This window comes from Sus scrofa, chromosome 7 (genome assembly GCF_000003025.6).
Source record: "Sus scrofa isolate TJ Tabasco breed Duroc chromosome 7, Sscrofa11.1, whole genome shotgun sequence".
NCBI lineage: Eukaryota > Metazoa > Chordata > Mammalia > Artiodactyla > Suidae > Sus > Sus scrofa.
In genome coordinates, this window is record NC_010449.5 from 1263853 (window position 1) to 1290799 (window position 26947).

Below are 26947 nucleotides of genomic sequence, written 5' to 3' on the forward strand. Positions count from 1 at the left end.
TTTAGAGTACCTACTTGTTTTTCATTTAGAACCTGTGTTAAATTTCTCCGTAATTCAATTGATTAAAAAGTCAACTACATGTGATATTTTGTGATGTGATAAAGAAAAGTTATACTCCCTCTGACACGACCTTTCTTAGCATCTGGATTTAATTGTAACATGGCAACACCTCAACTAACTCCTTAAGTGGCTCAAATGCTATTTTCTACTTGGGAAAGTTAAGAGTTCAAGAGGCTCTTCCTCAAATGTCTTAAATCAAGCAGATGAATACGTTAGTGACTTCGACTTTTCCCAAACTTGGGCAAGAGACTGCTTCGGCAGAAAGCACCTGCAGGACTGCAATTCTGGAGAATACGTAGGAGAGAAAAGGAAATGAAAAAGCCAAAGGGACGAAATTTCATGAACATTCCAACAACTTTCATAACAGGATACAGGCTACAGGATACTCCTTACATGTTACAATCTACAGTGAACTATGCATAGTCTCTGGAAATCGCAGGGCCCCAAACCCCTGCTTCCATAGAACTAAAGAGTGTGGTTGCTGGAGGAAAAGTTCTCTGCAGGAAGCCTTTGCATTAGAAAGGACCGTTTGCTCTTTGTCTTCCAGTTACCCTCTTTGTCAGTATTCCAAAGTTACATTAACTTTGTGAAAAACTAAGAAGCTCTGACTTTGCTACAAGAGAACGACCTTGGGATAACCTTGCACTTAAGCAGCAGAAGGGGACTCTGAGCTCTGACCTCAGATGGGGAGCCCTTGTCCTAAAAGTAAAGAGCAGTTATTTCCTGAATCGTTCTGTTTAAAGAAAAAAAAAAAAAGGAGTTCCCGTCGTGGCGCAGTGGTTAACAAATCCGACTAGGAACCATGAGGTTGCAGGTTCGATCCCTGGTCTCGCTCAGTGGGTTAAGGATCCGGCGTTGCCGTGAGCCGTGGTGTAGGTTGCAGACGGCTCAGATCCTGTGTTGCTGTGGCTGCAGTGTGGCTGCAGCTACAGCTCCAATTGGACCCCTAGCCTGGGAACCTCCATAAGCCACAGGGGCGGCCCTTAAAAAAAAAAATTCACTGTTAAAATTGTAAAGAGAAGCCTATCAGCTTTTCTTACCATTTCTTCTGTGGGCACACGTGGTCCTGACTGCTCTCTGTAAGGTCCCTCCGGGAGCCGCCGGGTCAGCCAAATGAAGAGTGCTCCCCACTGGACCCTCCTCCCCAGTGCCCTCGACTCAGTGAAGGAGCACAGGCTCTCACTGCAAATCCCCGTTCACAATATGCATTCAAAATCACAAAACCAAAATGCAAAGAAAACATTCCGTCAGGGAGCGCAGAGCACCCTGGGACGCCACCCCACAAGGCCTTGGCTAATGGGGCCTTGCATTCTCTCCACTCGTAAAACAGAGCAACAGAGCTGCCCCGAGGGTCTAGAGAGGGCAGGGGGGAATTAAATGAGACCGATGGGAACTCAATTTGGAAAAACAGAGCAAGAAAAATGCAAATGAACTTAGTCCTAAAGATACAGAAAACAGCTCTGTAATCGGGGGCAGGGGCCCGAGGAGAGGGAAAAATGAAACCCTGGTGAGCCTGCAAGAGCCGGTGGCAGTGTGGGCAGAGGCATCTCGGAGCAGGCCAGCCGGGGGGGCCCAGACCGGGAGCCGGCAGTGCCAGGCTAGGAGGCAGGGGTGGTGTCCACGGTGGCGCCCGAGCGGATACAAAGGCCCTGTAGCCGAAGGAGAAACTGCGAGCCACGGATGCCGCGCGGGCCAGCCGAGCGACCAGGCCCCCGTTCGCTGCTGAGCAACAGAGGAGGGGGCCGGGCTCCCGGTCAAAGGCAGAAGAGGACAGGCCCACGACCATTCCTGAAGCTCTGGTCAAATAGTCCACACAACAATTTGGCAACTATTTATTAAGCCCCTACTACGTGCCCCTAATATGTATTAAGTCCCTACACCATGCCGACTGCTGAACCCAAGAGGGGACACGAAGCTTCCGGACTGAAAACCTTCACCCAAATCAGCACTTGAGCAGCAGCAGCAGAATAAACATAGTAAAGACTTCATTTATTAGTTAAAGACTTTCAAAATTAAAATAAACTTGCCCTTGGGCTCCATGGAAAGGTAACTGATTCCAGATTTGAAGCAGAAAACCACATGGACCATCCTGTCACCCCAGGAAGCAGCGAGGCAGGGGACGCAGAGGCCCAGGGGCTCCGTGGGCCACAGATCAGACCGTGTGACATGGGGACGCTGGCTAGAGCACACTCAGATGTCTCATTCCAAGAGTTGACAGTGATACAACAAAACTGGCCACGAGAGGACGGAACGGTGAAGAAAGAGCCTATCTACTTGCTGTCCCCAAAGCCTGGGTACCAAGTACTCAGGAGCTTCTCTCTACGGAAGCACTTCAGCGGATTAGTGAAGAAGGAGCTACGGAGTTCAGTTATCAGCATTTTGCAGCCTCTGAGAAAATAATGGATCTCTTCTTTTTTTTCTTATGGCCGCACTTGTGGCATATGGGTGGTCCCAGGCTAGGGGTTGAATTGGAGCTTCAGCTATCGGCCTACACCGCAGCCACAGCAACCCGGGATCCAAGCTGAATCTGAGACCAACACCAGAGCTCTTTGCCATGCCGGATCCTTAACCCAACTTGGATCGGAGCCATGTCTACGACCTACACCTCAGCTCACAGCATACCAGACCCTTAACCCACTGAGCGAGGCCAGGGATCGAACCCATGTCCTCACGGAGACATTGGGTCCTTAACCCCCGAGCCACAGTGCCCACAGTGGAAACTCCAAACATAATGGATCTTGATGATGACCCTCAATGGCTACCGACACCACAGCCTCCCCTCGGAAGTACCAGGGACCAGCCGGCCATGACCTTGCCCCACCCGCCCCCAAACCAAGACTGACCTCCATCAAGGCTTGAAACCTAAATACCAACTCACAGGACAGACACAGCAGAAGGCTGTATCTTCAAGCAGGGGATGAGACAGAGACAAAGACCAGAGAGGAAGGGGAGCAGCAGAGGAGGGGAGCCGAAGGAGACGGAGAGACAAGAGAGAGTGACCAGCTGTAGCACACGGGCCTCGTCCATCAGGACCCTGCTGCAAACAAACCATTAAACGCAAGTATAAGACAAATTTTGAATACTGACGGATATCTAGTTGTACTAATTAAGTTATTATATACAATCACGGCAATATAGTTTTTGGATTTTTTTTTTTAATGGCCACACCCACAGTATACAGAAGTTCCCAAGCAGGAGTTCAAATCCCAAGCTGCCACTGCAACCTGTGCCACAGCTGCGGCAACACTGCATCATTAACCCACTGTGCCACAGGGGGAACTCCAGTATAGCTAATTTTCAAAAGAATCATTTACAGACAAATACTATACCAAATACAGCTGTAATAATGTGCCCAGAATTTACTGTTAAAAACCTGGGACGGGGGATCATGGAAAAATATCACCGAGGTATACATGAAGTAAATTTTGCTAAAAGCGAGCATCTGTCGCATCTAAGTGACAAGTACATACAGGCCCATTATGCTATGATTCCACTTTAGTAAATATTTGAAATTTTCCTTAATAAAAAGTTTAAAATGCTAAATAAAATTGCCTTAAATCATTTTCAGGATAACCAGAATATGTAAACAAAATTGCCTTAAATCATTTTCAGGATAACCAGAATATAATTAACATTTTTAAATATCTGGGATTTAAATGGTTTTTTAAAGTGGGCATTATATGAGTTTCCTGGTGGCTCAGTGGGTTAAGGATCCAGCATTGTCACTGCTGTGGCTCAGGTTACTGCTGTGGTGTGCATTCGATTCCTGGCCCCAGACCATCTGCACGCTGTGGGTGGAGCTAAAAAAAAACCCAATATATACTACTTTAAGGATTCACCGTAAAATAATTTTAATTTCTAAATTAAAATTTAAGGTTCAGAAATATGTGAATAATGCTGTTAAATTCTGTTAGAAGAGCCAGTCTCATTTCATAATTCCTAGATCACTGAGAAACTAAACGCAAACATTTTAAGAGAAACATGTTCTCCATCAGCTCAAGTCAACATGAAACTGACTGCAACTTAATCAGAGGGACGAGCATGTGTCCAGGAGACCTGCGAGCCTTTGGGGTACCCGGAGGGCCGCGCGTGTGAGCGCGTGGGAGTGTGTAAGTGTGCACGTGCACACGCTTACTGCACTCACGCTTTCTGTGGACAAAGGCCCAGGCTTTAGTCAGAGGGTCTGTAACCTAAGAAGAGTTTAAAAAACTGTCTCACTAAACTGTAATGTTGTTCTAATACAACATAAAATTCATACAATAACATATAAGAGCAAATCATATATAACATGATATTTTAATATTAAGCAAAGGTTTGTATGTGTGGTTTGTTGTTTCATGGAGATTTACAGAATTTCACCACCTTGCTTTTGAACTAAGTCTTTTACTGGGGTATAAGGTAGGAAAAAGGTCTCCCAACCCTGTTTTAAATAGTAAACATCAAACTATGCTTATAATAATTCTGTAAATGACTTAGAAAGTAGTGGCACTCTGCTAAGGATTGAACAGGCAAAGATCTTAGTACATACAGGGCTTGGCACATATAAGCACTCTATACATTTTAACTGCTGTTAATAATCTTAGAACTACCTAGATTATAACGCTTTTGAAGGAGTAACTAAAACCTCAGGGCATTGACTGTTTGTTTGTTGTCTTTTTAGGGCTGCACCCGCAGCACAGAATTGGAGCTGCGGCTGCCAGCCTACACCACAGCCACAGCAACATGGGATCCAAGCCGCGTCTGTGACCTACACTGCAGCTTGCAGCAGTGCCAGATCCTTGACCCACAGCGTGAGGCCAGGGATTGAACCTGCGTCCTCATGGATGCTGGTCAGATTCATTTCCACTGGGGCATGACAGGAACTCCTCAGGGCATCTGAATACAAATGAGAGTGCTCCTTGGGGCCAAGACAGCTCTCACCTTCTCCGAACCGCCAGCCCCACGAGCCCTGTGCACATATGGGACACTCAGATGAACTCGAGCCAAAGCCACCAGGAAACAAAGTCCTTCTTTGAAAGAAAAAGACAAGATTGGCTTTGTTCTGGACAATAAAAAGTCAAGCAATACTTGAATCAAGTTCATTCAGGCTCTGGAATTATTTTAACTATGTCTGAGAGACAAAGTGACTGAAAACAGATGCTCTCTGATGGCAAAGGAGCCGCGATGAGATGCGGCCGGTAAAGGACAGTACTACACGCGGCCTGTGGGCAGGCCCACGGGGTCTTGTCACCACCTCCCCACAGCAGCACCCTCAGCTGGCACGGCAGTCCCCCCATCCCAAGGCTGATGAGCCACTTTCTTAGCTCTTCTTTAAAACTGCAGAGTTGCGGAGTTCCTGTCATGGCTCAGTGGTTAACGAATCCGACTAGAAACCATGAGGTTGCGGGTTCAATCCCTGGCCTTGCTCAGTGGGTTAAGGATCCGGCCTTGCCGTGAGCTATGGTGTAGGTCGCAGACACAGCTCAGATCCTGAGTTGCTATGGCTCTGGTTAGATACCCCTAGTCTGGGAACCTCCATATGCCGCAGGAGCAGCCCTAGAAAAGGCAAAAATAAAAATAAAAATTAATCAATTAAATAAAACTGCAGAGTTGCAATGCAAACCTCAGGGAAGAGGAGGAAAGGAAAGCTGAAGGGCACATGGAATCCACCTGATACCAAGACGCCCACAACCTGGGAGGCGAAAGGAAAGAACAGGATAAGCAACAACACTGGCCCCACAACGCCAGCCCCATCCTTCTGGGCCGCTCATCAACCCGGTCTAGTCCCGCTGAGGAAGACCCAGGGAGGGGCAGGTGGTTCATTTGGGTCATTCGGGAAAGCTAAGGACTGGCCTCTTTGCCAGAAATTAAGGGATTCGCCTTGGCAAGGTGCTTTCACCTCCCGGAAAGGAGGTGTTTACCCTCTGCTCTAGTGTCAGAGACACGGGACACGAACAGGCCTTCCCCGTATCCTCCCAAGTGACGATTCTCAATATAGTCAAATACGTACACCTGTCGTCTGGATACTGTCCACATTTTAATGCGAATATTTTAAAGTGTTTTCGATTATAAATGCCATACCACTTACTATAAACTCTGCTGTGTGCCAACAACCCTACAATTAAGGGTTAATTATCCTTATTCGATGGTTAAGAAACCAAGGTTCCCAGAAGCAAGTTTATTCCAGGTCTTGGAGCCCAAACCCGACCTAGGGCCCTGCTCTCGCAGCTCATCTACTGCCTCGGCTCCACGGCCGCGGCCTGCGCCTCCCCCATCCACACGGACGCCCTGGGACTCACCTGCCACCACCGCCGTGGAGAGATAACACTGCCTAAGGAGACCCCTACCTCCCTGAACAACAAAGCCAGGCTTCGGGGACTCGGGGACATTTGGGGCCCATCTCAGAAGATGAACAAGCACTTAAACTGCTCAGAATTAAATGCTCTGTAGGTGTTTGCTGAGATGATTTCATGGCCAAGATCATACAACGACCGCTAATGTTGTGAGCTGAAGCCACTGCAGCTCATTCTGGCTTCTCACTCCGCGCCGCAGAAGCCAAGGCTGCCCGTGAACAACCCCATGCGGGGAGGCGCCCTCCCTGCTACGCAGCCACTTTCCCTGTCATCTCTCAGAGTCCCCGTGCTCACCAGAGCCAAGCCCAGAAACATAAGGCTGCCTCTCTATTCTCACCATGTACTTAAAAGATAACTGTCTGAGACGGAACAAAAGGCCCTGCACCCAATCAGCTACGTGAACAGCAGACTCGTGTCCACCTGCCACCCACAGGGCCCGAGGCTCCCCCAAGTTTGCACCGAGGGGCCTGCAGGGGCACCTCGGCTGTGAGCTGAAAGGCAGCTGCCGTGGGAGGACGGGGGGGGGGGAAGGGGGGAGGCTGACCCCCACCCCACCCCACCCCACCCCACCGGCAGCTCCTGTGCTTTAAAGCAGGTGATTTTTCTCCTTCTTTCCTTCCTTCTTCCTTCCCTCCCTCTTTTCTTTTGTTATGGCCTCCTCCATGGCATATGGAAGTTCCTGGGCCAGGGATTGAGTCCGAGCCTCAGCTACAACCTATACAGCAGCTGTGGCAACACGGATCCTTAACCCACTGCACTGGCCAGGGATCAAATCAGCACCTCCGCAGCCACTACAGTCAGGTTCTTAACCTGCTGCACCACAGCGGGAACTCCCCAAAAATTTTTTAAATAAAGCAAAACCTAAGTAAAGGGAGACTGGAAGCCACGAGCCCGAGTCCCCCCGTCTACGGTCGGCCCGCAGCACAGGGCATCCAGGCTCCTCCGGGGAGGAGGGCAGAAAAGAAGCCGGCAGTGGGATCCGAGATGCACCAACCTTGGGAGGAGGGGGCTGACAGCAAAGAGGGAGGAGAAGATCAAGATCAAGGGCCTTGAGTGACAGCAGGGGACCGAAGTGACACCCGCAGAGCAACGAGAGGTCACCAACGATCTTGGATGGGAAGGTCTTAGGGCGCCACGGGAAATCACCACGACAGTGGCTGGAAAGGACTTGAGAGAGGAGGAAGTGGACCCGGGGCCGAGGACGCTCAGCCGTGACACGCCTCTGGGATAAGTGGACTGGGAGCTTCTGGAACAGCCCTTTTCGTCCTTACAGACACACACCGGGTCCTGCCCTTCCGAATCCCGCTTCCCCACAGGGGTCTCTACAGAGGATCCTGGCCACGAGGCGACAGTGACCTCTGAGTGCGAGGCTCGGGCGGCTGGGCGGCCAGTGCGGCAGGACACTGGACGTTGGTGATGGGCCACCCTGCTGAAAACTACAGTCCGTTTGAAGCATTGCCTCCCATTTGGAAGAGCTCACGCGTCTTCTCAGGGGAAAACAGTGTGACCAGGCCTTTCAGCAACATGCACGTTTACACAGAAGGGACAGGCGGTCAGGAACATCTGTGTCCAAGCTTGGCGCAGCGTCTCTGCGCAAATGCCGATGAGGGGACTCCTGCGGGCGGGTGACGAGCACCAGCACCTTCCTAAAAACATGTGATCGGGGCGTGAAAAGGGAAGTTAATGGAGTATGCCCTTCAGGATGACAGCACAGCCTCAGGAAAATCACTCTGGAACAAGGGGGACGCGTTCAGGATGGCTGCAGGGAAGAAGCAAGGCACACGTTGCAAGCGCCAGCCGGGCTGGGCAGACGGCGGCGCTCTCACCCGACCCTCTCCTGGAGGGAGGTGGGGTGTCGTGTCCGTTTCACAAAGAGAAAGCCATGCCCAGAGAGGCCCGAGGCCACAGAGCTGGGAACCAGGAGAACAGGCCGTCGGAACACAGCGGGGTCTGCACACTCAGGCCCCGGGTGACCAGGAGGCGGTACCCGCTGCCTTTGTGAAAGAGCCCAGAGCGAGCTGCCCTTGGCCTTCGCCAAGGCCCCGCTGCTGCCCCTCGCTCCCCCCGGCTGCTCTGCGTAGACGCTGCATCAGGGTGCACCCTCGGGTTTCCCAGGCCGCATCCGGGTCAGGGTGTTTGTGAAAGCCCAACGCTAATGATCCTTATTGCACGGAAAGGAGGGAGAAGAGCATCTGTGGTTACACGTCGAGCTGGGGATCCGGAGGAAGGACTGCAAGGCGCCAACGTGGAGGAGGAGGAGGAGGAAACGCTGAAAGGTGAGCGGTGGGGTGGGGTGGGGAGAGCACCAGCTTCCACCTGGACCCTGATCTGCAAACATCATCAACACTCCTTCCAGAACCACTGAAATAAGAACCCGGTGTTTGTTTTCCAAACTCTCCTAAGGCACAATCACCAGCCACAAGGCAGTCGGGGAGGGGCCACGGGCGGCCGGGCGGCCAGGCTGCCGGCACAGATCTGCCGTGCTCTGGCCCCAGGGATAAGCGGCCCCCTCCGAGCCTGAAGGCCCACCCTGAAGAAGAAGGAAAGGGTGTGCATGGGGGGGGCAGAGAACTATAACGAGGGAGAGAGAAGGAGAAAGCGAGGAGGAGGAGGAGGAGGAGGAGGAGGAGGAGAAGGCAAATACTGCTCTGTGAGCTGACAGCAGGCAGGCTGGCGGTCAAGACACCTGCTCTGCGCTTCTGCATTTCCCAGCAGCTCACGAGTCTGCACAACACCAGGTCAACTTCCATGAGGAGGAGGCCCACTGAGAAATGGGCCGGAGCCTCGCCCCTTGCCCGGGTGAGGCCCACCACCTCCAACTCCTAGCACCAGGCGCCCGCCTCGCCCTACGCTCTTGCCAACGGCATCCTGTCTCTTCTCGGGACTGGCCATGGGTAGGACCCTGGTGCTCGGGTAGAAGTAACGTAACCCTGTGAAGTGCGGGTCTGCCCTCTCCAGGGCCGGGGTGCAGCCCCCAATCTCTGAAGAACACGTCAGGACTGCACGACCCCTGAGCCTTCCGACACCACCAGCTAGGTCTGAGTTACATTCACTTCCTGTCACTGTCCCTCAAATAAGAGTGCAGCCAAGCTAGGCACTGGTATGCGTCATGATGACACCGAAATATTAGGAATCGAGTTAATCAGGTGCCTTCCTAGACCACACCGTTAACAGAAGTTAACTGAAAAATACACCAAGAGCAACGGTCCCACCAGCAAAGTATCAATACCTCCCTCTCAGGACAAGCAGGGCTGAAATAGGAACATCTGAAACTGCAGTCTTCAATGAACATTATAAGAGTTTTTCTTTTCTTTTCTTTTCTTGCTTTTTAGGGCCACACCTGCAGCATATGGAAGTTCCAGGCTGGGGTGGAATCAGAACTGCAGTTGCCAGCCCCAGCGACGCGGGATCGAGCCACGTCTACAACCAGCAATGCGATATCCTAGAGCCACTGAGCAAGGCCAGGGATTGAACCCATGTCCTCATGGATACTAGTCAGGTTCATAACCCACTGAGCCACAGTGGGAACTCCCAAAGCTTTTGCATTTAACAGCCAAAATTAATGCGGTGTCCCTCCTGGCTCAATGGGTTAAGGATTCAAGTTGTCACTGCTGTGGCTCTGTTTACAGTTGTGGCTGGGCGTGATCCCTGACCCAGGAACTCTTGCATGCCAAGAGCACGGCCAAAAAGAAAAATTAATGAACTGATCCTGTTTGCATGTATCCCCCTAAATTACATAATCTCACTCAAAATAGGAAATCAATTAAAAAAACAAAAAACAAAAAAACACTTAAACCAAAACACACAAGCAGATGTCTGTGACAACTGTAACGGAGCCCAGGGAGGTGCCACCTGAGTGACGTGACAAGAGATCTTGAAGATGGGTTTCCCTCGCCCTGAGGTGTGTCCACGGCCCCACAGGCCTTGTACACAGCCAGCATGTGCTGGTTCCTAAAGAAGCATCGGGGACAATTCCAGACCTGGAAAAGCCATGTCCCACTCTAGGCCAGTAATGCCTGCTGAAAAGCAGTGATGTGAATCAGAAACAGACAAAACAATGAAAAAAAAGACACTAACAGGAGTTGGTGCTATGGCGCCGGTTCAATCCTGGGCCCGGGAACTTCTGCAAGCCCTGGGCAAGGCCAAAAAAAAAAAAAAAAAACTAGAGATGCTAATAACGCTGTCGGTGGCTGATTCTGACGGGTGTAATCTTGGCGGGTTTTTTTTCCCTGATACTTTAAAAAGTCTTAAACTTCCCAATTTTTCTACAGTGAGCAGGTATTTTTTTTTTAACTGAGAAAGCGTTAAGGAAAAAAATTAGTTTGTCTTCAAGTCACTACCACAGTCCCCTTCAGTGTGGTTATCGGATCAGAAAAGTTCAAAGGTTTTGGATCCGAAGGTCCTCACTTTAAATGGAGTTTTGGAGTTTCCTGGTGGCCTGGCCATTAAGGACCTGGCGTTGTCACTGCTGTAGTGAGGGTTCGACCCCTGGCTCAGGAACTTCTGCATGCTACGGTGTGGCCAAAAGAAAAAAAAAACAGGTTCTCACTTCTGCATCAGCGGGAACATTTTTTCGAAGAGCCAGTCTAGCTCTTGCGAAGAGCCCACCCAACACCCACCAAACTGAACAGGGGAAGAGCCAAGACCTTCCAAGCTCCGCACATGACTCTGCTGTGCCTCGAATGCTGGCAGCTGTCCACGCTTTACAGACAGTTCCAACTTCAGCTGCAAAAGGTGAATTTCTTCAGCGAGGACTAAAAGCGAAGGTCGAAGGTCGAAGCAGCAAAAGGAAAAACAAAGTATCCTTCTGGAACGAGCGGACCAGCCCCAAATCTAGAGAAACTCTGATTCTGGGGGGAATGTCAGTGATTCCTAGAGAGGGACGGGCGGGGGGAGCCCTCGGCAGGAACCACAAAGGTGGGAGCAGCAAAGGAGTGAAAGGTTAACCCCAGCAGAGCTGAAGGGCTGGGTGGACAGAGCACAGGGCTGTCTCCTTGGGCTTCCAGAATAAAGCGCCATTTGGCACAGGTGCGCCTGAGTCACAGTGGCCACGTGAGGACAGGGTGGGGCTCGGCTGTGGGCACAACCTCCCGGAACTCACCTGCAGCTCCTGGCACAGGCCCTGGCACCTTTTTCGCCTTTGCAGTTCCGGGAATGTGGACATCTAGCCTCCCGCCCTTCAGGGAAGCCAGGCACCCCCACCCTGAGCCCCTCTGCTCGCCAGCAGAGTCCACCCTGGGAAGTTCAATGCACAAGGAAAAGCAGCAGCTTCACCTGCGGGGCCCCAGCCACAGAGGCACCGCTCAGCTTCGGGGCTTGCCCCACAGAAACAGGATAGACCCTGTCCGAGCAGGCCTGGCTTTCCCCGGATGCAAACAGGGAGGCCGCATCACCCTGGCTGTCACTCAGCACTGGCCCTCTGCGACATAAGCTAAGGGCTGAGAGTCCTGCCTGCTTCGCTGGAAAACCAGAACACTCCCCTGGGAGAGCGGGCCCTGTCCCGGATGCCACCGCTTAGGCCTCTTGCCCCCACACCCCCGCACCCAGGCAGGCGGGCAGAGAGCGCCGTGCTCAGGTCCAGACCCACCTGGGCCGCCTCCCCCTCAGCAAGGGCTTCTCCCGACTCCAAGGCCAGGATTCGGCCACCAGAAAGGCCGACGTCACCAAAACTGCCTGACAGAAAAAGCCGCATACTCCCAACTTCACTGCAGCAGAACAGAACGTCAGAGCATCAGGTTAGAAACTTGCAGGTCAGCCACCTCTGCTGGTCGCCGAGGAGCCGGGCCGCCACCAGCTGGGCCTACGCCTTCAACTCCACCTCCTAGGCCCACTCCTCCCGTCCCAGCCAGGGTCGCTGAAGACCCCTCAAGAGCCTGCAGCAGGCTGGTGCCCCACGGCCCAAACCCAAGACGCATCATCCACGTGGGTCAATGGCCTCCTCATGCAGCTGCCCCACTCCCACTGGGAACTCAGGAATGCCACTCCTCGGGGGGGTCACCTCCGACCCCGAGGTCAGGACGGCCACAGTCAAAGGGAAGAAAACCAAAGCCCCTCAGGAGCACCAATCTGTGCAGCTCAAAAAGCCCAGCAGGCATCCCGGGGCTCCGGGGCCCGCTCCACACCCTTCCGCCTCTGGGCCCCACACAGGGCTCTTCCAAGACAGGCTGGCTCCCAATCACCAGCCTGGGCTCCATAAAAGAACCCCTTCTAAAACACACCCTTGCTTTTAGGAATTGAAGTCAAAATTCCCGGAGTTACCATTGCAGTTCAGTGGATTAAGGACCCAATGTTATCCCTGGCCCCACTCAGTGGGTTAAGGATCCAGCATTGCCGTGAGCTGTGGTGTAGGTCGCAGACGCAGCTTGGATCCCGTGTGGCTGTGGCTGTGGTGTAGGCTGGTAGCTGGAGCTCAGGTTAGACCCCTAGCCCGGGAACTTCCATGTGCTGCAGGTGCAGCCCTTAAAAAAAAAAAAAAAAAAAAAAAAAAAAAAGAATCAAAATTCCCACAACAGGCTGGCGAAAGTAGAAACTTTTGGTGATAGTTAAATAGCTTAAAATCGACATGTTCAAACAGCAGTAAAGATTGAAAGACAACTCAATGGAAAGAAAATATTATGAGCTGAAATAATTCAAAAATGTCCAAAAGTAGTCAAAACAGCAAAATGGATAAAGGGGTAAAATGAAAAACCACTACAGTACACAAAGAAAGCTGAAAGAAAAAGTAATAATAGAAACAGTCCGATATCTGTTCCAATGTCTATGTCCCCTTTCCAAGGTTTATATTAAAATGTAGAAAAGCAACACTCTCTGAAAAATCCATTATGTATTATCATTTCCCCTCAAAAACAACCCCCGGAAAATCTTCCTATTCACCCTTGAGAAATGCACTCAATACTCTCCTCCCCACCCCGCCAAGGGCTGACCGACCTCACAAAACCCAGTCAAAACCTCCAGAGGCGCCCCAAAACTTGATTTCGGTTTCCGGTTCCCAGTTAAATCTGAAACAACACAACCATTTGCACATTCCTTCCAACCCACCCAAGGACAAAGGACAGCTGCTCAAGCAGGGCCAGGGGGACCTGGGGGACCTGGGAGCCCCTCTCTGTGAGGCAGGGGTCTGGCCAGCCCGCCGAAGAATGTGGCAAAAATGGAATCTCAACCAACCAACCCACGGGCGGCACCCTCACCTTCCACGTACGAGGTACCCAGGGAGGGAGGGTCCAGTGCCCCCGGCACCTTAACCCCAGGCTCCTCGCGGCGCCCTGGCTTCAACGCCCAGCCCTGCCCTCCGCACAGTCTGCAGACGCGGCCAGCCCTGGGCTCCAGAAGCAACGGTCACGGCAGGCCTATAGCCGAGTCCGAGAATCGGACAAGGGAACAACTGCTATTTAATGAAACAGCATTGGATGGTGGCTCCCAAATGCAGCCGACAGACCAACGCCAACGCCGCTGCACACGTTCGGCCCCTTCTTTCACCGAAAGAGCAAAGCAGCCGGACGGAAGGTCAGGCGGCCAAGAGAGTAGACCCTGACCGGCGACGGCTCGGGAGCCCGGCCGCGTGGCTGCGGCCTGGGCCGAAATGTCTCCGGCATCCGGATGACTGAGAGCAGGTGGGAAACGCCCTTCACTCCAAACCCCGGCCGCAGCCCGTCAGTCTCAAGGTTTCGTCAGCCCCCGAAAGCTGAAAACCTGGGCTCTCCCGGCACTCGGGACGCCTCCTCGCCGGGCCCCGGACCCCGAACAGGCCCAGCCAGGGCCCCGCACTCGCCCCGAGGCCGCGGCTGAACATCGAGCCCCCACGCGGCTTCTCACCGAGACTCGGTGCGGCAGATGCAGGAGCCGCAGCTGCCGGCCGCCCCGCGCCCTCGTGCGTCTCGGGGGCCGCAAGCCTGGCCCGCGACCGCCCTCCTCCCCTCGCCACCGCCTCGCGGTGCGCGGGCGCCGGTCAGACCCAAGGCGCCGCCCCCGGCCCCCATCGCCGGCTCTCTCCTCCGCGCCTCTGCCCGGGGGCTCCCGCCTCGGCCGCCTCCGGAGCCCCGCGGGCCTCACCTCCACCCGGCTCCCCTCCGACCTGACAAGAAGCCCTTCCATCAGGAAAAGCAAGACCCCTCAGCGGCCCGGACGCCCTCCGCCCACGAGACCCCGCGCCTCCTTCCCCGCCACGCCGCCCACTCTGGGCCCCGGGCCGCAGCCCCGCCTGGCCCTGCGGCCACCCTGCAGCCTGACCCATGTCCCTTCTTAGCGCCACCGAAGGCCGCCAAAGGACCGCCGAGGTCAAAAAGCCCTCCTCAGTCCTAATTCCTCCCGACGGCCCTCGGAGCTCTTGCAACGTTGGAAATCCAGCCCGTGGTCCCCCTCCGGGACAGGAACCCCGGAACTGACGAGAGGCATCCAAGACATGCCTGCCTGGGGGCGTTGGCGGCAGCATGGCCGGCATCGGCCAGGAGGTAAAAACGACCCAGATGTCCCTGGACAGGTGAGCAGGAAACACACGTGGCCGTTCGACGGAACAGCACGCAGCCCTGGAAGGAAAGGAGTGAGGCCCTGGCGCGGGCTACAAAGGGGCGGACCTGACCGCAAAGTCCCAGCAGCCACGTACAGAGAGCCTGCCGCGTTTGCATGCACCCTCCGGGACGGGACCCCGGACACAGGACACGGGGCAGGAGCCACCTCTTCACGGGTACAGGGTTGCCCTCTGAGGTGACGAGCACACCCCAGAACTAGCGGTGGAAAGGTCTGCACAGCCCTGTGGACCCCAGAGGACAAGCCGTGGCGGCCACATGCTCTAGCCTGTCCCCGCTCACCTGCCTCTCCCCCAGCGAGGACTCGCCGCCCATGCGCCCACCAGGGCCCACGGGAAGCTCTGCAGCCATCAGCCCGAGAACCCCTCGCCCCTGCCACCGCCGCCCCAGGGCCCTCCCGCCTCGCCGAGCAGAAGCAGGCTACCGGCTGGCGACCCTCTGGGGGAAAGAGCCCGGCAGACGGCAGAGAAGGGCCCTCTGCTCCCACCACTTCCATCCCTTCCTGTGAGACCCCTCGGAGAACGGAGGAGCGGCCACGGCGTTCTCAATAGCTGCAGAGAACAGCCCTCCCCTTCCCACCCGCACCGCGGACGGCTCCTGAGACAGACGAGCTTTAATGTCAACGTCACCTAACTGGCAAAGCACTCATCAAACAGCAGCGGGTAAACACAGCTTGCTTCCCGACACCAGGGAACTTCCACAGTTTGTCAACAGTCTGACCCGCAGGGCCCGTCTGCCAGGACACAGGAGAAAGGTCCCGGGACAAGACCAGGGCAGCAGGGATCTCGGGCAAGGGGCGCTCTCTCCGGCTCAGTGTCCTTGCTTCACCTGAGGCGGACAGGACAGCAAAAACCAAAGCCCGGGCAGTGCCCCGAGATAAAGTCTTTAAAGTGTGGGGCACAGGGCCTGGCACACAGTAACATTCTGTCAATGCCAGTAACTTTCTTCTGTGCCCTCCCCACAAATAATTATCTCCAAGTATCTAGAATCCTGATGCAAGGCAAACATTCTGCCTCACTCCTTAAGCTTGATTCTCTACATGGAATCACAGGCAAATAACTCCCCTTTAGTGAGAACTTCTGTCCCAGAAAAGTTCAGGGAAGGCTGCGTCAAAGGACAGGCAGTGGGGCCTCCGCATGTCAGTGAGAAGCCACTGAGGATCACAAGGACAGTTAACCGGTCTTCCAGTTCAGCTCAGCAATCTCGGCAGTAACTAAGAACACTCGCCTGGACTTCAGCCGAGGAGTCCCGGAGCCCGGCACGAGCTGGCGGCACTGGGCCCCACATCCTGGGTGGACCAGGCAGGGCCGGAGGCACCCTCGAGCTCAGGTGCACAGAGCACTCAGCCTCGGATGAACCGCGAATGTCCGAGCTCTCTGAAGTGTGTCCTGTCCAAAGCTAATCTCCCTTTAGCTGCATTAATCCTTTATTTATCTTCCTTGGTAGATTAAACACTAAAGAGTCTTATTTAATTACCTCTCCATCTTTTCAAACTGCAAATGCTTTGTTAAAATAAGATGTTAAATGTTATATAAAGTTAACATAAAGTCACCCTTTCCTTAAATACTGAAATAGACTGGATTACTTTCCAGATGTAACTTGTTATTATTCAACTTTACCCAACACCATACTGTACATTTACTGCTCCTGCTCCAGTTTCTAGCTCAAAGCAGCCTTGTCCCTACTCTCGGTGGAGGACAACGTGGACCAGTCCTAGACCAGGAAGGACAGCAGCCCCCGTCCTAACCCAGCACTAACTGTCTGTGTCACACTCCTCCAGGCTCACCGCCTCCCTCGCCGCCTCCTCCACATGCTGATGGTAATTTAACTCCACACTAAAATCCCAACATCAACGGAATTTTTTTTTAATTCAGTGGTTAATATGAATATAAAAAAAGTTTCTTACAAAACTGGACCATGGGTTTTTTCTCCCTCAAACGGGTATATCCCACGCCCTCTACATCATTTTATCTCCTAAACTGCAGGGTGTCTGTTAGGTATATGCGACCCAGTGCTCCCCAGAACCCCACGGTGCCTTGCTTCCACCCGACCAACAGGAAACGCATCGCAGTACTCTGCTCCCATTCCTACACACGTCTATGGCTTCCGGGCAAGCTTTCTGCAAGACAGTAACCAGTAAGAAAAGATTAATGTAATGATCAAGTATCATGAGTATTAACCTGTGTCAGGGACACTAGATAAGGGGGCAAGTGACACAGACAGTGTCTTCCTACCATCGAGGACCACGATCCTGCAGACCCAGCTCCGGCCCTTTACGCCCACCCCTCCCAGGCAGACGTCAGAATCAAGCGTGGGCCTCCCCTTGACCTGGACACAACTTTGGCTAGGATTCCGATCAAACATTTTCACAGAGCTCACCACATTTTACTACATCTCCATCAACACAAGTGGTGATTCTAATACCTATGTTGGAAGGAAGAAATGTGTGGCAAATCAAATATGGACGAGAAGTAAAACCAAAACACGTAATATCCCTTTCATCTAGTAGGATTCAGCAGAAGCATTACTTAAAAGAGTTCAGGGAAACGGTGGAAAGAATGGTAGCCGATTCTAAATTACCACTTTCTAACATCCTAAATTAATTTTTTTTTACGGCCATACCAAGGCATATGGAAATTCCCAGGCTAGGGGTCAAATCAGAGCTACAGCTGCCGGCCTACACGACAGCCACAGCAACACAGGATCCAAACCGAATCTGCGACCTACACCACAGCTCATGGCAACGCCAGATCCCCGACCCATTGATCGAGGCCAGGGATCACGGATTCTAGCCCTCATGGATACTAGTCGGGTTCGTTTCCGCTGTGCCAGGAGGGGAACTCCCCTAAATTAATTCTAGATAAAGCCCGTGAGAGACACCTGAGTCTGGGGACTCCTGTTATCTGTTTTGCATGTGTTCTCTTTGAAGGCTACGGTAGGTTTACGGCAGCTAGAATATGCTCAGAATAATGAAATTCGTGAAAATAAAAAAATAAGTCCACAAAAATAAAATCATGACACAAAATATCACGTCTTAAATAAGCTGACCTTGACAACTCAAAGGGTCCCTCTTTGTTATCTGTGCAAGATTTACCAAAAACACATTGTCTTCCAACGGCAGACACGTGAACTCCGCTTGACAAGGGCTAACTACTCAACCGTGTAAAATTAACATGTGTCCCCGCGTGTCCCCATGCCTCATGGTGCAGAACTCTGGAACCCGCACCTGCATCCATGTCTGACCAGATCTAAACAACCTTCCGAGGAAAATCTAGGCCACCTGCAGGCGCGAAGGACCTCGTGTGTCACACTCGTCCATACTCGAAACTCCAATATTAACTCACTAGCAACACACCTGACGGGTCATCTACGGTTCAACTTGCCTAGTCTGGCAGAGCCTAGAGTGACACAACAGATACTGAAAAGAGAGGAATCTACCAACACAGACCATTCGATTCTCTAGCGTGTCTACCCACTGAAAGGTGTGCTCTCACTGCCTGGAGGGGACACAAGTGCCCAGGGCGATGACGCTCCCGTGTGGCTCAACATCTGTAGTTGAGTCACACACACCCCTCCCCCCAACCTGGGGAGCTCAGCACCAATAACAAGTCCTACCCACGGGTCTGGACAGTCAGGAGTTCAAAGCTGAATCTCATGCCACCTGACCGCTGCTCTCAGCCCCAGATACCCTACCTCCATCTTTCTACTGCCTTCATGGCAGATGGCTGGTTTTTTCCTTCTCCTTAGGATGGTCTATTGACGTGTTTGGGTTTGTTTGTTTTTTTAAGCTGTTTATTTCCTTCCTTACTTATTCATTTATTTGTTTTGGCCATGTCCACAGCATGTGAAAGTTCTCAGGCCAGGGATTGAACCAGCACCACAGCAGTGACAATGCCAAATCCTCAACAACCCTTAACCCACTGAGCCACCAGGAAACTCCTAATGATGTTTTTTATTGAGGTCACCTCAGAACCTTTTTGGAAATAAGCAAGGGGTATAAAATGTAATTCATTATCTTTCCTCCTATTATCACTATATTTTGGCTCTCACTGTCCCCCAAACTCTCCCCCTCTCCACACTCCTGGACATGCTGTTCCCCCAAAGACAGTCCCTGCTCTTCCCAGCATTCAGGGACTTCTCCCAGTGTCCTGAGGTTGGATGGACCAGTCACAGGGTCCCTAACATGCTTGTACATACGCACTTTATCATGTGCATTAAGTCCTGGAAAACCGTGAGACCCTGGAGGAGAGAGTGCGCAGTACAACACATCCCGCTGTTCCCCGCAGCAACAGAGCAAGGCTCGCACGCTGCAGACGCGCGGTAAAGACGCGTCCTGTTAACGGGAAGAGTGAGCCACTGTCCCTGGGAGCCCACTACGTGAAACCACAAGGGAGGAAGTAGGCGTAAAGGGTTTCCAGCTTAAAGGCGAGTACAAACCAAAGAACTGAGAGATGTAAATTACCTACAAAGCCAACAGGGATGTACTCCGTAAACACACAGAAAAGAAACTACAAGGCCTGCAAGGGCTGCGTCAGGCTGGATCAGGGTGAGGACAGAGACTTCAGCTGAGTCACAGAGTGAGACCTGCGAGGGCCTTTGGCCACAAAATACCAAGCCTGACCAGGTACCAGGCGACCACATTCGGAGAAAAGCAGGAGCTTCTCTCCTGTGGAGGAGAGAGGAGTGAACCCGAGCAGACCCTGAGGTGAGCCCTGGGGTGGCTGGCAGAGGGCCTACAGGCAGCAGCGCTGAGCCAGAGCCTTATTTTCTTCAAGGTGATTTAAAAGATAAAAACCCTGGGCAATGATGCCCAAGGCTGTGCCAGGAAGAGACAGAAAGAAGAAAAAGCTGGAGTGACCGCTCTAAGGACTGGTGATGCCCACACACGGAGCACGAGCGCGTGGAAACCTGGGACAACCCATCCAAGCCGATGCTGGCACAACAGCCACCTTGAATCTGAGGCCTCTTCTTAGAGAAAAACCACACACACACACACACACCACACACACACACACGGCTGTAACTTAGCGTGTGTGGTAGGTGTGTGGCTTACCACGGGCAGGATAACAAAATGGCTTAGAGCAACTCTTGGGTTCACATCTCGGCTCTGACACTCCTGAGGTGTGCGCCCTGGGGGGACATATTAACCTGACTTAGCCAGGTATAAAAGGGGACAAAAATTGTACCTGCCTCTTACGCAGGGAAATATAAAATGCCCCGTAGTAGAGTGGGTGGCTCAGCAAGCTCTCCCCTGACGTTACTGAGGAAATGGACAATAGCTGGCATCGTCAGAGCCTGGCCTGAACATCAAGGGACTCAGGTGACCCTTGACACACACGGTGGGCGTCACTGTCCTAGACGATAAACGCGGAGCAGAGCCGAGAACTCCATCGGCAAGGGCATACATGCCAACCAAAATCCAGCACTATGCCAGGGGCTGCAGAAGCCCACAGGGCACCCAGCAAGCAAGGGTGGGTGCTGGAGGCAGTGGGGCGCACTGGGGCAGAGGCTACGAGGACACCGACTCTCAGGCAGGGGTTAAAGCTGGAATGAAGGGTGGGAGCAGAAGTGTCTGAAATGGGCTTAGGAAGACACCCTTGGGGTAGCCCAGGGGACAAGCAGAGTGGGCCGCCAGAGCGCCTTCCTGGCCACTCAGTACCAGCCCGACGCCTGCACTCAGCTCTGAATGCGGCTTCACTTCTAATCTGCAAGGATTCCTACGGCAGGTCACTTAGCCTGGCATGAGCCATGCCCACGGAGCCACGTGAACAGCCTAACTCATTTCTGGATGATATCGAACTTCTGCAGGCCCTTGACTGAACTGCAGGGCTCTCTTTCTCTTCCTCAACCTCAGACCCTCGTGCGGCCACGGCCTCCCACCGGTTTCCAAAGACGTGTTTACTGGAACACCTCCAGCACGGTGAGATGCACGAGACACCAGAAGTCAGGCAGGATCCACCAGTTAAAGCTGTCCCACGTTCTCTGACCCCGTCTAGGCAATTTCGGCCTCCGTCCTAATGCTGGAGAGCTCTGGGAGCCCTGCAGGGCACTTGCCCGTCGCGAGCCCTGGGGCCTCAGCTTCCACATCTGCAGGGTGGGGTCACACCTGCCGCCCTCGAGGAGTTGCTGGGAACCCTGAGCGACAAGGGGCGCAAGTGCACTCGCTGTCAGGCGACCGTCCCCCGTCCACGGTAAGCGGCCGCCGCCCGGGGGGCTCCGGGCCCGCGGTCCCTTCTGCAGAACCGCGTCCCGACAGCGCGCAGGCCCGCGGCGCGCGGCGCGGAGAGCTCGGTCCCGCCGCGCCGGGGCCAAGCCTGGGCCGGCCCCACGCGTCCCGCGGTCGCGGAAGTTTCCGCGAGCTGCGCTTTTATTTAAAACGTTTCCTGGTCTGTGACTGCACAGCCCGCGCTCCTTTTTTCCTTTTCGGTCTGGAAGCCGACCTGGCGAGGGGGCCGCGCAGCGCGGAGGCCGCCCCGCGCCGGGCATCCGCCGGGCGGCGAGCCCACCCGCGGCCCCCGCCCCCGCGGCCCCGAGCGCACGTGCCGCGGCGCCCGCCCCGCTCACCTGGCCGGTGATGCCCGTGATGAGCGCCACCTTCCTGGGCTTGCCGGTCTCGCCGTCCCCGGAGCCGCGGCCGCTGGGGCAGCGCGCCGCCGCGTGGGCCATGTCCGGGCTGAGGTAGGGCGCGGAGGGCCGGGGGTGTGCCGCGCGAACCGCCTCCCGGCTGCAGGACCAGCGCACCTCGCGGCCGGCCGCCACACTGACAGGGCCGCCCGGGAGGCCGGCCGGGGCGGGCCGGGGGCGGGCCGGGCGGCGGGGCAGCGGCCCAGCGGGCGCCGCGTCAGTCGCGTCAACGCGCCGCGCCGCCGCGCCGGCGGCAAGCCCCGCCCCCGCCGGCGGCCGCGCAGCCCGGCGGCAGGCCACGCCCTTCGCTGGAGGCCGCGCAGCCCGGCGGCAGGCCACGCCCTTCGCTGGAGGCGCGCGGTGGCCGGTGGGCGGGACCTGAGTCTGGGGGAGGGCCCTGTCCCCGAGGGGCGGGGCCTTGAGGCCTGCTCTGGCTGGCCCGCATCCTCTGCGGGGCCCAGGATGTTTGGTCTCCCCCGCCTGTCCTTGGAGAACCGGGGGTGGACTGGCTTCACCATCTCACCCTCTCGAATCTCCCAGGAGACCTCGTGGTACCCGAGGATGCTGGGACAAACTCGAGGCTTATCTTCCCGTTAGGAGAAAGCCCTGAATTCCTACTGTAGGCGTAGGGCCCTAGACCATCTGCTTTGGGAACCTGCTGCAGTGCCTTCTGGGGAGTCTGGCTCTATGCTTCCGGGAAGGGCTCTGCCCTCACAAGGCCCTGGAAGGGTTATGGATGTGGGCCATGACAGGCTCACCTCTAACCTGCTTTCTGGCTCTTCTCGCATTTTTCTGAGGCTAGGAACCTAGCAGGAGGTTCCAAGTGACTGGATTCCTGATGGCCCAGCCGGCCAAGGATCTTGCGTTGTCACTACTGCAGCTGGGGTTGCTGCTGTTGCATGAGCTCCATCCCTGGCCGGGGAACTTCCTCATGGCTTGAGTGTGGCCAAAAAAGAAAAAAAAGAACTGAGAACTAGCAGGGCACGAGGAGAAAGTCTCTGGCCTCACCCACATGCAGCATAAGGAAATACTGAAAAGACTGTATGGGTCAGTAAACCTGACATGTCCAATTGCAAAAAATAGTTCAAAAGCAAAGTGGGGCCCTAGCTTGATGGCTGTTGAATTTGGCTTCCACGTGGCGGCTGCCCATTGGGAGCAGAGCTGACACAGACACTGGCGGGGTAGCAGGTGTGTGTACCTAAGCCTTGGCGGGAATCCAGGGCGGACGCGGGACTTCCTGATGGCCACTGCTCTACTTCTCTGCACTGTCTTAGCCCCCCCCCCAAAAGATTACTGCAGAGCAGCACGTCAGATCACAAATGAGTGACTCGGAGGTGCCCAACCTAACCCGCAACACCCTTACAGACGTCAAATCCCAAAATAGAAAAGCTTGGGATGTCATTAAAACTCCCTCTGTCCCCTAGGCCTGTCAGGAATACTCCTGAGCTGGAGGGGTAGCCTTGTCCGTGGATTCCCTTGGCCCTCTTCCGTCCGTTTTATGCAGAAACCCACCAAGTACGGAGGCTGCCTCAGTGAATGAAGAGGCCCTGAGGTGGGGAGAGGGGACACTTTCCCTTAGGCCACCTCACTAGAAGCCAGAAATGTCTGAAATGTACTCGAGTCTATTAAAAATGTGTTCGTTTTAATATACATATGATATGAATTAATTTGTAGATAAATTATGTAACATGTCTCCAAATGTGCTGGAAAAATGGATACTTGGGGAGGATGTGACACTTTTATCACACAGCTGAGCTCTCCCATCACCCTCTTGGGCACTGGACATTTGCCTGTCCTGGCAAGAAGCTTGACAGTAGAAGCCCCATGAAAAGAAAATCAATTATATGTTAGAGCCTGTACATAAAATGATTACAAAGTATTGAGGGAAATGGTAGTTCAGAGATGTGGCGGAAGGTTTCGGAATGAAGGCTGTTTCTCCAGGAAACTTCTCTGAAGAAAGGTGGTGAGGCAGGAAGGCCAGAGTACAGCCATTGCGGAACGGCCTTAGCAGGTGGGCTTGATAGTTGCAGGAAAACAAAGCACCTAAATGCTTGGGCTTCTGAGGCAGTAACCAAAGACCCACAGGAACAAAAAATAATCTCTGTTCCACTCACGTGTACATAGTTTCCAAAGGACAAAAGTGGGGCTGTAAATCAGCCACCGGACAGAATCAGGGACCCCCCAGTTCCCTGAAAGATACAGATGAAGGCCTGACACACATTCCTAAGTCGTTCCTGCGGGAAGCAGACCCCCAACGAGACGAAAACTGCGGGCTGCAGCCAGGAGGCTTGAAACTTCACCTTGAAGCCCACCGGCCAGAGACGTGGCGGCCCCTCCCCACAGGACCCTTCCCACGCTTTCCCGCCTTCTCCCTGATGCGCAGGCTCTCCTTTCGGTAGAAAGCTTTGCTTGCCTGAGGGTCCGTGGGAGTGATGCGCGTTTCCATGGCATTGCTGTCCAGGACTCTGGCGAGGGCCTGGGACCAGTGGGAGGGAAGCAGGTGGGTTTGCTGAGGCTGCCATAGCAAAGGACCGCAGGCTGCGGGCTTAAAGAGGAGAAATTTGTTTCCTCACAGTTTGGAGGCTGGAAGTCCAAGATCAGGGGTCAGCAGGACTGGTTCCTTCTGCAGCCTCTCCTCTTAGCTGCCTCAGAGTAAGAAGGGTCAAAACTAGAAACCCCTTGCGGTACAGCGGGTTAAGGATCCGGTGCTGTCTTGGCTGTGGTGTGGGTTTGATCCCTGGCCCGGGAACTTCCCCAGAGTCAGAACTGAGGTGCATGGAACACCCAGCTGATATCCGAGAGCTGCTCCTTGGTGATCGGGAAACCCTCCCTAAATGTACACTTGTGTCAATCAAACCCGTGCCTCCATGGCGACTGGAGCTGCTGCAGTCAGGTCCTCAACCCACAGTCCTGTAGCAGGAACTCCAAAAGTCATGAATTTTTAAATAAAATCTTAGAAAATCCAACTCCACAGGAGATGAGACAAATTAGAGCTCTGCTCTTTCACTGTGTTTCTCCTCAGAATCCAGTTACGTTGTGGGTCTCTTTTTTGAGGATTCGTGGCAAGAGCAGAGTTTTAGGAACAGAAGTGGAAGGTACCAAGACAGCCTGGAGGTTTGCGAGGACTTCCTGAATCTATCACCTCTGCTCTAGGGGTTCCCACTCGACTGCTGAGATCACACCGTGGCAGGCTTTTGAGGGTTTATGATTAGTATTCTTATGATTCTTTTAAACCAGAACATTTATTGCGTGACTTTGTGGTATTTTCACTATTATCGTTGTGGTTGACTTGCAGTGTTCTGTCAATTTTTGCGGTGCAGCAAAGCGACCAGGTATTTGTGCAATCTCTGCCTCAGGTCTTCGATCACCTTCTGTCACAGGGGATTGGATGTGGCTCCCTGTGCTGTACAGAAAAGGGAAAATGTATTCAAATTAACTGACGGCGTATTTCTCGCACCCTCACACGTACAGCTTTCCACCGGAGCGCTCTCTGTCCTCGGCAAGTGTGCGTGGGAAGGGCGTCTCCTGGGCCCTTATCCACACGGGTCAGACTGGCGGGGCACCTGTGTGACATCACCCTGCCTCTGCCTCTGTTGTTTTTAAAACTAATATTTGTGATTGGATTAGTAGGTTTCAAGCCAGAAGGGCTGTCCATTGGGAGATGTTTCCACCCTGTAATCTTGGTTTCTTAATTCACGAAGATCCCAGGGAGCAGAGCCGTGAGGTCCCTGCTGAACCGTCTGATTGGAGCCCCACTCCGGAGGGGGAACACATGAAGTCTTAGGTCTCCCTTGGCTCCGCTCCAGATTCGGGGACGCGTCGTGCTCACTCCCCTCCTTATATTTCCTAAAGCCTTTTGCTCCATCAAAAGTGACTCTCCAATAACACAAAACACTCGTTGTCCAAGTGATCCACTCGTCTTTAAATTAGATGAGCTAACAAAGACCCTCGACCGCCCTTGGAAACTTTCCCTTCCTGGCTGCTAGTCTGATCCTTCTGTCGAAAGGGCCTCAAGGTTAAGAGAGAGGTCTCATTTTTCACTGAAGGATTCTAATTCCAGCAAACCTCACCCTTCTGTGCTAACATGCTGAGCACCTTCGAGATGCTGTCCTAAGCGTCCAGCTCCTCCAGGCTGAGTCCCCTTCAGCAGTGGCTTCCAGTGCCCCTCCAGCACCTGCTTGCCTAGGAAGGTCTTGGCTGGGGGTACCCCTGCAGGGGACAGGGGATGGTAGGAGTATAAAGGCCAGCACCACAAGGCCTAAGCATTGGAGAATTCACTAGACCTCCTGGGAGAAATGGTAAGAATTTTGACCCTAATGTATTTTTTTAATGGCTCCCTCCTCCTCACCAAGAGAGTGTCCTTCGACCCCTGGGCGGCCTGCCCTGAGGAATCTTCTGTAGGACTGGAAGGGGGGCTGGGGAGGCCCTGGGCTCCTAATCATTCTAGAGACTCACTTGGATGTGCCATTGGATGGAGCCACCCAGTGCCCTCCTGCAGCTCCACTGCCATTCGTCCCAAGTTCTCAGAGCAAACTGAACCTTAGGAAAGCAAGGGGTCCCCTGGAACCTCACTGAAGAGCAGCAAGGATGAGGGGACAGAAGCTTTGGCTGCCAGCGAGCGGCAGTGAGAGCAGAGCAGAGGCCGAATCAGAGCCAGCACTCACATGGGCACTGCACTGTAGCAATGACAGTCACAGGGCAGACACTGTGGCTTGACTCCCAGCAGAAAGACAGCTCAGTCAGTGCCAGGGAAAGGGGCTCCGGCCCAGTGTCGGCAGGTCTGGACTCATCACCGGCGCTCCCTCTCCCTTGTCAGTGTGGGGCTGACGTGTACCGGGGGTACAACCTTCCCAGGAGGTATGGGGCTGCAGTTGTCCCACTGCTGTGCCCCCCCTCCCCTGGGAGTGTCCTTCCCACCAGGCGGCACAGCAGAAGGGAATTGGGCAGCCCCAGGGAGCCTGACCAGCCACTAAAAGCCTGTCACCTTCTGGCACCCTGCCCAGGAAAGGGGCCCTTGGGGTGCTCAGGTTGCGAATCCACCCCGGACATCACTCCTGAGGCCAAGTAGCCTGAGAGAACTCGCTTTGTTTCCTTCAACTATTTCTAACCCATCTAATTCCCAAATATTCTCCCCCTTTTCCAAGCCTGGCTTTGTGTTGGGAAACCAAGATTACATTTTAGGAAATGATCCAGAACTACTAAAACCTGGGGCTACGTCCATCTGTTGCACAGATTATTACTAAGCTGAAAATTGGAGTCCAGTGACCTTTTGGGAATTATCGTGTTAACTTCCTAGGGCTGCTGACTCGATGCCTTAGAACAAACTTAAGGAATTCCCATCATGGCTCAGTGGTTAATGAATCTCACTAGCATCCATGAGGATGCAAGTTCGATCCCTGGCCTTGCTCG

At 53.8% G+C, this 26947-nt stretch overlaps 1 protein-coding gene across 2 annotated transcripts in view; it reads right to left on the reverse strand.

Annotated features, from left to right (window-relative positions):
• GMDS (GDP-mannose 4,6-dehydratase) overlaps window positions 1-21711 on the reverse strand; it is a 436476-nt gene extending 414765 nt beyond the window's left edge. Inside the window, exon 1 of one of the 2 annotated variants that reach the window (XM_021099748.1) lies at window positions 21479-21711. In XM_021099748.1, coding sequence (XP_020955407.1) covers window positions 21479-21580 — 102 coding nt within the window. In that variant the 5' untranslated portion in view covers window positions 21581-21711. The remainder of the gene's footprint in view (window positions 1-21478) is intronic. The other variant, XM_021099749.1, reaches the window with a different exon arrangement.